A 13,306-nucleotide genomic window follows, 5' to 3' on the forward strand; every position below is an offset into this window, starting at 1 on the left:
GTTATCCTTGACCTAAAGTTCTGTCATGGAGCTAAAACTTGAAATTTATGACTGGAGTATCTTAAAGAATCTTAACCTAACCTAACCTAACCTAATCTAGCCAAACAACCAAAATTAACCCATCCTAGCCAACCTTAGCCTAACCTAATCTAACCTAATCAAATTCAGTTTAACCCAATCCATGTTAATCTGACGTAAAGAGCAAAATCATAAAGTTGAAAACTAACAAACACGTTGAATATAACTCGTACATTTAAAACAACTAAACAAATGACAAGCACACAGAACAAACATAACAAACTTCACTAACTTATTGTTTTTGTTAATTTTTTCCCTATGCCGTGATATTTCCTTTTTTCTTCTTTCAAAACAATTTCAAGATAAGAAAAAACGCAGAATTCGTCATTCAGTATATTATTCTTTTCATCCGACAAATGAACCAAGCTAGGAAAGGCGAGGCGAGGCGAGGCGAGGCGAGGCGAGGCGAGGCGAGGAGAGGAGAGGGGAGGAGAGGAGTAGTTCATTGTGTTCTTGTGTTGTGAACGAGCAGTCAAGCTTGAGTTATTGCAGAAGGAAATTGGCTTTGGCGTATTACAATGGGTCAGACGGGAGGTGAGGTGTGATGAGGGAGGAGTGTGAGATGTAATGAGGAAGAAGTATAAGGTGTAATGAGGAAGGAGTATAAGGTATAATAAGAAAGAAGTATAAGGTGTAATGAGGTAAGAGTGTAAGGCGTGTGTATATTTGCCCAATGTGAGAGTATAAAAATCTTGAGTAAGTCTTGATAAACTAATGCACGTATTTGCTAATCTAAAATAAGCTCTGAAATACGTTATGATTCCAGCACAAGAGCCATTCATATCTTGCACTGGCTGGTTCATGCCTAGTGGCCGTATTGCACGTATTAACTTCCCCTCGTATATTATCTGAACTTGTCAAGAAATCTCAAGACGTTAGGGGGAAACTTTCACAATTTAAACGATAACTTTTATTACGTAAATATAAGCCCGCAAGACGTTAAAGCTTCCAAGACGTGAAAAGAGCCTTCAAGATAAAAATAAAAGCTTACAGGGCCAAATAACTGATTCTAAGTTGTAAATAAAAGCTTCAAGACGTTAAGGAAATTTTGAATACGTAAGAACAAGCTTTCGAAACAAACAAACGCTTCTAAAACGCGAACAAAGGCTTCAAAAACAACAAATATGGCTGCCAATACAAACTAAGGCTTCAAAACACATCAAATGGCTTCCTAGATGACTCCTCCACATACACATTACCTGCAGAGAAATCCTGAATCTGTCTGTGTACTCACTCTATACCCAAATCTGGACATGAATATAAATCTGATGTTGAATAATTTGTTTTTCCTTTTTCTACAATCCATAACTTAAATCAGCACCGATTAGCTATTCCGTGATATTCAGATCAAATTTTAATATGAATTTGGATAATAATCTTCCTACTAACTCAGCCTTGATTGGCTATTCCTCTATATAGTACTGTATCATAATTTAATTGGGAATTTGTGTATATTCTAATTCGTCCTTCATAAAATAAGTAGCATAATTCAGAGCCTCAGTAATCCCCAATTATGTTGAGACGTGGAAGAACATCACGACTCTCCCCCAGATTATGAAACACCTTGACGACTCTTGTGTGTTCTGACTGCTGGTTTAAAGCGGAAAATTACCCACAATACTTCCTCATCGTCAGTCTCTTGCATCGTTGGTTAATTCACATTTTTATACAGTAACAAAAACAAAAGACGTGATAAAAAAAAAGTTACATACCTGCGTGTGTTTGTATATGTAAGAATTATGCAGTTTTGATGTGGTTGAGAAGGTCTTTTGCACGACAGATTAAATGTAAGATCTTTTGTTTTTTTTTCTTGAGACGCACCGGAATATTAAAGTCATGACATAGTTTACGGTGTTTTTTTTCCATGAGTCACATTTTAAAGAATTTCAGTCGCATTGCAAGATTCGCTTATTAACTTTCCTTGGAGGTTACATAGTTCGCGTGATTGTACTTCCTACCACTCCCCTCTCCCCTTACTTCCCACTATCCACTCTCCTTACCTCCCTACCCCCCAACACACACACACACACAGTACAGACAGTTCAACTCTCCAGGGTACAAACTTAATCCTCTTAGACCATGTATTTGGAACTTATAGTCAATCCTTTTCGACCTTGTGCTTGTAACCTTTGTCAGTGCCTTATGCTTCGTGTTTACTACTACTACTACCACCGTCTGTCCTCTCTGATCTTGTGCTTGTAACTCTCACTTCCAATCCTCTTAGTCTCGCCCGTCTGTGTTTGCTCCTTCCAGTATTCACCTTTGATCAGATACCTGCATTTTTATTTTCATTCTTGGACGTTGTGCTTCCAAGCTTTGTCAATCCTCTTATATAGCCTTTGTGTTCGTAACCCCTCATCTCTTATTTCTCTTACTCTTTATTGATCAATCTAAATCTTTACAAATTTATTCTACATTGAAGATTCACTTGGTTTATCTTTCGTTTTTTTTTTTTAGGTTTTTAACTCTTTGATTACGATTTAACCCCTTGTTTACGAGGTCTTAACCCCTTGAGTACTATGTATTAACCCCTTGAGTACGATGTCTTAACCCATTGTTTACGATGTCTTAACCCCTTGAATACGATGTCTTAACCCCTTGAATAAGATATCTTAACCCCTTGAGTACGATGCATTTACCCCTTGATTACGTTCGTCCTCAAAGGGTAAAAAAAAATATTCTCATCTGTATTTTTCTTTATTGTTACTTCTACAATACAAAAGTCTTACACTCCAGACGGTCAACAGTACACCATATCTCTCTCAGCTATCCATGGCAGTCTTCTCCTCTCACAGTCTTCCACATATCACCACTCCAGACCTTAGAGAGACACCATCCCTCCAGTATCTGTCTTTCAGTACCTTCATTATTCTAGTCTTGACCTCTCTATACTTCGCCTTCTAGCCCCTCAGCCCATTCAGCCCCCTTCAGCCCCCTCAGCCCCTCTTAAGACACGATTCCTGTAACCTTCGCCTTCCAAGACCTCTATTTTCCACCCATTATGCATGCGCATGTTGGCCGCGGTATATAATAATACTATGGAACCGTATTCTGGTAACTAGAACCCCCCCCCCCACTATCATCTTCAGGAGGTTGGTGTCACTAGAGCACCACCCTCACCTTCAGGAGGATGGTGTCATTCAGGAGGATGGTGTCACTAGAACACCCCACCTTCAGGAGGATGGTGTCACAGAGCACCTCCCACCTTCAGGAGGTTGGTGTCACCAGAGCACCACCCCACCTTCAGGAGGATGGTGTCACTAGAGCACCCCCCACCTTCAGGAGGATGGTGTCAACAGACACCCCACCTTCAGGAGGATGGTGTCACCAGAGCACCCCCACCTTCAGGAGGATGGTGGTCACTAGAGCACCCCCACCTTCAGGAGGATGGTGTCACTAGAGCACCCCCACCTTCAGGAGGATGGTGTCACTAGAGCACCCCCACCTTCCAGGAGGATGGTGTCACTGAGCCCCCCACCTTCAGGAGGATGGTGTCACTAGGAGGATGGTGTCACTAGAGCACCCCACCTTCACACTTTCAGGAGGATGGTGTCACACCCCCACCTTCAGGAGGATGGTGTCACTAGAGCACCCCCACCTTCAGGAGGATGGTGTCACTAGAGCACCCCCACCTTCAGGAGGATGGTGTCAATAGAGCACCCCCACCTTCAGGAGGATGGTGTCACTAGTTCAGGAGGATGGTGTCACACCCCCACCTTCAGGAGGACCACCCCCACCTTCAGGAGGATGGTGTCACTAGAGCACACCTTCAGGAGGATGGTGTCACTAGAGCACCCCCCCACCTTCAGGAGGATGGTGTCACTAGAGCACCCCCCACCTTCAGGAGGATGGTGTCACTAGAGCACCCCCCACCTTCAGGAGGATGGAGCACCTCCACCTTCAGGTGGTGTCACTAGAGCACCCCCCACCTTCAGGAGGATGGTGTCACTAGAGCACCCCACCTTCAGGAGGATGGTGTCACTAGAGCACCCCCCACCTTCAGGAGGATGGTGTCACTAGAGCACCCCCACCTTCAGGAGGTGGTGTCACCACCCCCCCACCTTCAGGAGGATGGTGTCACTAGAGCACCCCCCACCTTCAGGAGGATGGTGTCACTAGAGCACCCCCCACCTTCAGGAGGATGGTGTCACTAGAGCACACCTTCAGGAGGATGGTGTCACTAGAGCCCACCTTCAGGAGGATGGTGTCACTAGAGCACCCCCACCACCTTCAGGATGGTGTCACCACCACCTTCAGGAGGATGGTGTCACTAGATTTCATAAAGCTCGGGTGGTGCGTCCTCGCTGCCTCAAGTGTAATGAGATGCATACCTTGACCTTCCCGTGTCCCTGAACCTGACTCCTGCCTTCGTCACCACCACCACCACCAGCAGGACTTCCACCACCGCCAGCACCTCCACCTGCACCTCCACCACCGCCTGCACCTCCACCACTGCCAGCTCCTCCACCACTGCCAGCACCTCCACCAATGCCAGCACCTCCACCACTATCACCATCAGTTACCAACATACATACTGCCACCACTATCACCACCCGTCAAAAACACCATAACTGCCACCACAACTATACACCATCACCACCACCGTTGTCATAACCCAAGTACTTGCCTCTGAAAAACAGCTGGAGTATCCCACGCTCACCGCTCTCCTCCATCACTCCCCTCCACCACTCCCCTCCATCACTCCCCTCCATCGCTCTCCTCCATCGCTCCCCTCCATCGCTCCCCTCCATCACTCCCCTCCACCACTCTCCACCACTCTCCACCACTCCCCTCCACTACTCCCCTCCACCACTCCCCTCCACCACTCCCCTCCATCACTCCATAGTACTGTAGTCATTGTGTATAATTCAAGTCTTTGTTGTTTTTGTTTTACCGTATAAATAATTAAAACCACAAGACCCATTAATCAAACGATCAGTACAGACATTCAATCAGACAGTTATTAATGCAGGTTTGAGTTGTTGTTGTTGTGTACAGTGTTGTTGTTATTATTAATGTTATGTATTTAATGCAACATATTACAGGCGCCTCACTCCATCAATGTGACAATGTGTTGACACCGTGTTGCTCTTATATACAGGTTAGGTTAGGTTAAAGGTTAGGTTAGGTTAGGTTAGGTTAGGTTAGGTTAAAGGAACATCTAGATTCACTCACTAATCTATCCTAATACAACAGACTTCATTAATCAAACTCAATTTGAATCACTATTAAACACCACCTTGTTACCTGCCTCCGTGACCTCCTTCCTTTAATCACCACAGTTTTGGGTCATTTCCTCCTCATGATACTTGTTCACTTTTAATACTTTTCTGAAATCTAATTAAGTTTCCCTGACCTACTTGTGAGGACATATACGCCACTTTAACTTGTAAGTCCAAATTTGGTTATGCACTTACGTCACTTGTAACACTTAGGAGCTCTTTATCTTATTAACTGACTCATCTGAATATTAGACACTTCAGCTTACGTTACCTGATTATTAAACACCTTAACGCTACCTGGGAGATTGGGTTAGCTTAAGTTTGCGTTAAGGTGGTTAATCTGGGGAGGTTAGCTTAGGTTTATAAAGAAATTAGACTGTTTCCACTACTACCATCTGGAAGTTGTCTCTTTTACTAACAGAATAACACAGAATATTACCAGACTAACTCAGGTAAGTTTGAAAAGGAAAGATAACCTCTTTCCGCAGTATGTACTCGACTTTATGAGAAAATTGATAGCTGGTATGAGTAGGGAAGGCAAAAAAGCTCGACAGTAATTAAATTCAGAAACTTTAAAGATCAGTTTGTTCAAGAGGTTTTTCATCATCTTCTCAAGAGGTATATTAGTCAGGCAAATTGCTTAAGTTTGACGGGATGGCGGCAGCGGCGGCGTCACCTCAGTATAAGAAACTTCGCTGGTACCTCGCAGTGGAAGGAGGGCGCTCTTGGTGAAACTCTACGGATATGTTTTGCCACGTTTCACTTATTATGCGCTCCGGACAGTGAAATTGGCAGTGCAACTACTAATGTCATTCTTATGTCTCTGTAGACTTTCAATTTCCTATTTTTATTTTATATTCATTTCCAAATTGAATTATATTTTTATTGTTATAACAAAAAACAGATTTGTCTATGATTTTCCCTTTGAAGTCTAAATTTTCTAAGTCCCCCCACCCCATCCTCAGTACTAGTGTTTACGTTTTCTATAATTTCAATCTTACGGAGCTCTAATTCTGTCGAGTTTTTACGCTCTCGTCTTCCAGGTTCTGCACCATCCTCCCCTTCAGGTTTTGCACCGTCTTCCCCTTCAGGTTCTAATGAGGTATTTTGTTCTCGTCCTTCAGGTTCTGCACCATCTTCGTCTGTCTAGTGCTGAGTGTGCTGCTGACGATGCAAGACTACGAGGAACAGGCCACCACCATCCTCTTCTACATAGAGTCCTTCGTCGTTGTCTGGTTCACTATAGAGTATGTGCTGAGGTAAGGTTCCTGCCCTCTGGTTTCTTGTTATAACCTGGTGTGTGTGTGTGACTTTTGTTTTCACTGAATGTTGTAAATAACGTTACCTCTTAGTGCCTTTTAGGGGATATATTGTAAGTTTATTATATATATTACAACAAGACAGACACAGAGAGACCGAATGAAAGAACGACCGACCGACCGACCGACCGACCGACCGACTAGCGACCGACCGACCTACCCACCCACCTTAATGTCACCAATACCATCATAATTGAGTGTTCCAAAACTATATAATATGAACAGCAAAAGTATATTGATATCGCTTTAAATTCCAGAGTTACAGTAAAAATTCTAACATCGTCACGCTTTAAGTATATTTTCTGGCGCTTTTTGTTGATGGCAAACTGAGTTACCATTCACCAATAAACAACATTTTACTGACTCACTTGGGTCAAAGGTTACGGCCATTATTGAGTAACCAAATAAAGGTTGTCCTGGAATTCCATAACTTTATTTAATTCTTTGGGTAGCTTCTCTTTTGTTCCTCCTTCCTCTTCTCTTCTTTGTTCTTCTCTCCCTCCACTTCTTCTCTTCTTTGTCCCTCCCTCCTCTTGTTCTCTTCTTCATCCCTCCATCCTCTCCTCCCCCCTCCTTCCCTTCTCATAAACTAACGAAAATATCAAACCTGTTACCTCTGAAATAATTTACAGCTTCGAGGTGATAAAGTTCACTTTGCAGGAGATATTAATTCCCATGATTGGCTTTTTGTAAAGAGTCAATTTACTGAACTACCGTTTTTTCCTCCGACTGTTGGCTAACTTATCAAATAAACTTTACCAATAGGGCACTCCAACCTCTTTCTCCCCAGGTGTTGGTTTATTGTACAGGTATGTTGAAATAATTGATGTTTCTGTTGAGGATTTTATGGTAAAGATTCGGAAAAGGACAACCACGGAGCTCCATATTAATTTGTATGTGGGAAGATAGAGCATATAAAATTATAATATATATATATATATATATATATATATATATATATATATATATATATATATATATATATATATATATATATATATATATATATATATATATATATATATATATATATACATACATACATACATACATACAGTGTATATATAATTTTTTTTCCCATATCACCCTCCCATATACAATCACCCTCCTGTCATCCTCTGTTTGTTTTTTGTTTTTTATTGCTTATGTGTTTTTTCCCTTTTTTTTATTCCATATTATAGTGTTTTTTCTGGGTTATTTTGTGGGGTATTTTCTTAGATGTTTCTTGGCAGTATTTGTCTTATTTTGTGTGTTTTGACCAAGTAGTTAGATAGATAGATAACTGGTTGGACGCACGGACAGACAGACAGACAGACAGACAGAGACAGACAGGGCTAGATCGACATAATAATATAATCATTTGCTAATAATACATCTAGAATTAGTCATGTTTACTAAGTCTCGTACACCACTGAGAATATTTTTGTTGTGGTCGGTCATAATGTATGCACACGTTCATTATCCACCAGGACATTTTTGTTTTTACTGTAATATATCAACTTGACGGTCATGATGATATTATTTGAATAGTTCATGTGTGTTATAATTTACTGAACCTATCTTGAACATTTTTTTTTTTTGCGTTTTATCCTTAATTAATTTTAATAAAGTTGAATTTTATTTGTTTGATGTTTATAGTCTGTACAGGTAAAAAATATCCTTGTGTGCGTACCTGTAATAATTAATTAACAATACCTGTAGCTATAGTTTATTTACCTGGTTCTGTATATTTTAGATATTGGAAATAGTTTTAATTAATATTGGAAGTGAGAATCATTCCGAATATATACTGTGAATGGATTAAGTTATATAATAGTGTAATTCTATCAAGGTGGAACTATATTCTTAATTACTACAGGTGAATAGAGACTTCAGGATCACCCTGTAGGTAATCTGAGTCTTAATTGCTTTAATATTCTAACGTACATAAGAAAAAATCTAATGCAGGTGTTATATACATTTCAAGCTTAGATTAATCACCGCCATCCTCATGCATTATGGAATATCAGATCGATTACTTTATTAGCATATATAATATAGGTAACGCGTATATATACATAATATTATATACTAAATAGAACCATAAAGTAAAATCTCTTAATTGGAACAGCATAGTGGTTACCTTTTACACGATACATTATTTGTTTATCAGTGACATTATTTGAAATCTTTATTATTAAAAGTTGAATTAAAAATAAAATAATACCAAGATTTTGTTTTATTTCTACTCTGAAAATATAAGTCATTCAAAATATATAAAACATCAAAAATGATAACTTAACAACAGACTAAAACTACATATGATAAGTAATAAAGACTATGATAATAATAACAAATAATAACACACCAACAAACTGAAATTACAGGACAGAACACATTTACACCTTAATAACACCGGTTGTATCATAATTACTAAATATCTCGATTTGTCTGTCAGTGGAGCTAATAACAGAAATTACTCGGCGCGGGAAAGAGTAGAGTCTGGGCCGCATGATGGATAGTGACAATTAACGCCACCCGGTGTCTTACTTTAGAAGTTATTAAAGGCGGGTGTACACGGCCTGGCGGGGTAGTTTACTGTCCTTAGAAGTTTACTGTCCTTAGAGGTTTACTGTCCGTAGAGGTTTACTGTCCTTAGAGGTTTACTGTCCTTAGAGGTTTACTGTCCTTAGAGGTTTACTGTCCTTGGGAGGTTTACTGTCCTTAGAAGTTTACTGTCCTTGGGAGGTTTACTGTCCTTAGAAGTTTACTGTCCTTAGAAGTTTACTGTCCTTAGAGGTTTACTGTCCTTGAGAGGTTTATTATTATTATTATTATTATTATTATTATTATTATTATTATTATTATTATTATTATTATTATTATTATTATTATTATTATTATTATTATTATTATTATAGAATCTTTACCAAAAAATATTAACCAAAAATGTATTGTTTGCCCCTTTTCTAAAACACTACTAAATAAAACAAATTAAAATAAACCAAAGAATCACTCTCTCTCTCTCTCTCTCTCTCTCTCTCTCTCTCTCTCCCGGTTTAATTTGTTTTATTTATCATTTATAAGAAAATGAATCAATGCAAATTAATTAACAGTTCTCCTTATTGAAACATTCGAGTTAATAATTGAAGAAAATAAAAATAAATCGGTATAACTCGAATTTAAATACGTTCATTCTCTCTAAAAACAATTGATTAACAAAAAATAAGCACACAAATAAGTGAGTTTATTCGCCTCACCTGTTTCCACACCTGACCAACAATTTCTCTGTCATTAAGGTAATTTCTTCACGTGTTTGATGTATTCATCACTCGACCTAAATTCTGTCATTAATATGCAAATGTCACCTTAACCTTCTTTTTTCACACCCACTCCTGTGTTAGGGCCTGAATTATTTATATAGTATCTGTCTGTCTGTCTGTCTGTCTGTCTGTCTGTCTCGAGGTTAATTTTTCGTCTTGTTTTCAAATTCTCCATTCCCTTACCCTCCCATATTCCCCCTTCCTCCTTTCTCATATTCTTCCCTCCCTCCCATCCTTCTTTTCCACTTATCCATTCCCTTACCCTCCCATATTCCCCCTTCCTCCTTTCTCATATTCTTCCTTCCCTCCCATCCTTCTTTCCAGTTATCCATTCTCTTACCCTCCCATATTCTGCCTTCTCTCCCTCTCTCATTCAATCCATCCCTCTGTTACCACTTTCCTTATTCTTACAATTCTCTTCCATTACCTCTTAATCTTACCCTCTTCTTTCCCACCTCTCCCTCTCCCCTCCCCCTCTCTTCTCCCCTTCCTATTTTCTCCCCTCTCCCCTCCTTTATGCTCACAATTTCCTCCCCTCTCCCCTGGTGTGGCAACTCATTTACAAAGTATTCAAATTAGTTCCTTTGACCAAGGCCACGCTCTTGTTCGTCTGTTACTCCCGTTAACAATCGCTTGTGGTAACTGTGGTGTGCGTAGCCTTAGAGGTGGTATTATGGTGCACGGAGACGGTATTGTGGTGCACGGAGACGGTATTGTGGTGCACGGAGACGGTATTGTGGTGCACGGAGACGGTATTGTGGTGCACAGAGGTGGTATTGTGGTGCGCAGATGTGGTATTGTGGTGTACAGAGGAGGTATCAAGGTGCACAATACTGCTTACACTTCCGTTTCTCCTCCTAAATATACTCACGAGTTTCTTTATCAGCATTGAAGACAAAACCAGCTCCCTTACCCCAGCCAAGCTTTCAGTAATACTTGTCGGCATCTATTTACAGCGTGAGAGAGCCTGTGAGAGTAACTACGTCTTGATGAAGGTTTATATGTACCGTTTATCGTGTCCCAACCCCCTTCTGACCCCTTTTAGTTACCTTTTACGACCCTAGAAGGGGATACAGGGGGGGATCTAACCCTTTATGACCCGAAAACTCAAAGGCAATGAAGTTCTTTGTGGTCTTGCCTTACCCCCCCCAACCTTTTTATGGGTTTTGTTTGTAAGATATAATCGTCATGTTGTATGGACGTTTTTCTTTCTCCCATTCCTTTCTCTCTTATCGTAAAAAAAGTATAAACACGAAATTAGATTATATTTTTATCCCCTGACGGAAATTTGTGGCTTTGGTGGTAGTGGGTATTGTTGTCTTGAGGGAGGTGGTTGTACGTCGATGAGTTTTGGTTTATATCTTTCCTATACAAATCGTTTATAGTTATCACTGTAGCACACTATGAGAAGTTATGTTATACTGTAGTTTGGGTATTGGATGGTGATTTAGTGAGTGATTGATACGTGAAAGTTAAAAGGGGTTAAAGTAATCAAGTTAAGGTTGTACTATGTTAATGTTTTGCCTTAGGTCACGAGAGACGAAAATGTGGTAAATATATAGCAGTGTTACCAGGAGAGTTGAACGAGATTATTACAATTATTACTGCAATATTTCTGCTTCAACAGCGATAGTTATGCTTCTCGACATCTGGTAGCACTATGATATCCTAGCTTATTCTATCACTTGCCGAAAAAATAATAAAAATCTTGTTCCTAGTAAATGAAACCTTTGTCAATACATTTGGGGAAAACCCTGAGTTTAATAACGTTCTCAGGGAATTTTTCAGGATTGACCCAGAGATGAATTTCAGTGAGCTCTATATTCCATTTTTTTTTTTTTTTACGTTTCTGCTCTGAGTAATTAGTAATATTTAAGCTCCCTATAGTTTAAGTTTTTTTTAAATTTATTCAGTCTAGAAACTTACTTTGCTACCCTTATTCATTAACCAGTAGTTACTTTTTTATGATCGGATGTAGTTTACTGACTTTATCTGTATTTACTTAAACATTGAATTATCTATATTTTTATCTCAGGTGCTAAGACTATGCTCTTCATAATAGTATACAGGAAAGTGCATGTATATTGAACTTAACTATTAAATAGTTATACTACATTATAACATCAAGGCGTTTATTTAATTCTCATCTTTCATGCCTTGATAAGTCGTAGGTGTCCAGTCGCTTCTCTTGTGCATAAGTCACTGGTCATTCTGTACGTGATGTCTTGTCTTTAATCATCTCATCCTGCTGTCATTCTTCGTCATTTTGCCCACCTTATGTACCGCATCTTGCCCACCTTTTCTACAACGATCATGAAAGAGCACTATACTTGCACAAACATAGTGACAACAAACTACAAACAAAGAAAACAACAAAAACAATGAACATAGACAATAACAAAAGCCATAAACAGTCAAGATAAAAAAAATATGAACAAAGAAATTTAAAAAGGTACACAACGAAATTAACAACAGCCATAGACGACAATATAACCAAATTAACTAATCAAAAAATAATGACCAATCAAAAAATAAATAAAAATCTTCCAAGATCTTTCAGCAAGGAGAACAAAATGCTGAGATGTTGCCAAGAAAGACGACGCTGCGTGGTGTGTGTAGCGCTCTCATTAATTGGCTGAGAAATTACTCTCTCCTCCTGATATTGCTTGTTTGACACGAGGCAAGATGATGCTGGAGCTTGCCTCATTTCACCCAGATCACTGAGGAAGGGTGAGGGAAGGAAGAAGGAAAGATGAGGAAAGAGAGAGGGTGGGGGAAGAGAGAGGGACGGGAAGGGCGAGGGTGAGATAAGGAAAGAAGGAAGGGTGATGGAAGAAGGATAATGGAAAGGAGAAGGAAAGCTGGGATGGATGACGGGAAACAGCGAGGAGGAAGGGGGTGAGGGATGAAGGAAGTAAAGGGGATAAGATTATGAAGGAAATGAGAATAAAGGAAAGATGGATGGATTGTGTATTATCAGTTGCTTCCCTTATTTTTGTATTTTATTTTATTTTTGGTACTATTATTTTTGTTTTAGATCTATCTCCTTTCCCTTATTCATCTAACACTTTAAGTCATCGTGCTGAAGGGGTTAAGTCATCGTGCTGAAGGGGTTAAGTCATCGTGCTGAAGGGGTTAAGTCATCGTGCTCAAGGGATTAAGTCATCGTGCTCAAGGGATTAAGTCTTCGTGCTCAAGGGATTAAGTCATCGCGCTCAAGCTGTTAAGTCATCGTGCTCAAGGGGTTAAGTCATCGTGCTCAAGGGATTAAGTCATCGTGCTCAAGGGTTAAGCTCGTAGTATAGGTTAATACACACACACACACACACACACACAATCACCAAACATTAAATCGTACAAGAGATGCATTTCCTCCTCTCAGTGA

General features: G+C 39.7%; 1 protein-coding gene across 3 annotated transcripts in view; it reads left to right on the forward strand.

Annotated features, from left to right (window-relative positions):
• Positions 1-13,306, forward strand: part of LOC121873251 (potassium voltage-gated channel subfamily KQT member 1-like) — a 158,695-nt gene that overhangs the window by 70,089 nt on the left and 75,300 nt on the right. For all 3 annotated transcript variants that reach the window (XM_042376664.1, XM_042376663.1, XM_042376665.1), the window contains exon 2: positions 6,425-6,559. In XM_042376664.1, coding sequence (XP_042232598.1) covers positions 6,425-6,559 — 135 coding nt within the window. The remainder of the gene's footprint in view (positions 1-6,424; positions 6,560-13,306) is intronic.

Source organism: Homarus americanus, unplaced genomic scaffold (assembly GCF_018991925.1).
Source record: "Homarus americanus isolate GMGI-L3 unplaced genomic scaffold, GMGI_Hamer_2.0 scaffold32929, whole genome shotgun sequence".
Taxonomy (NCBI): Eukaryota; Metazoa; Arthropoda; class Malacostraca; order Decapoda; family Nephropidae; genus Homarus; species Homarus americanus.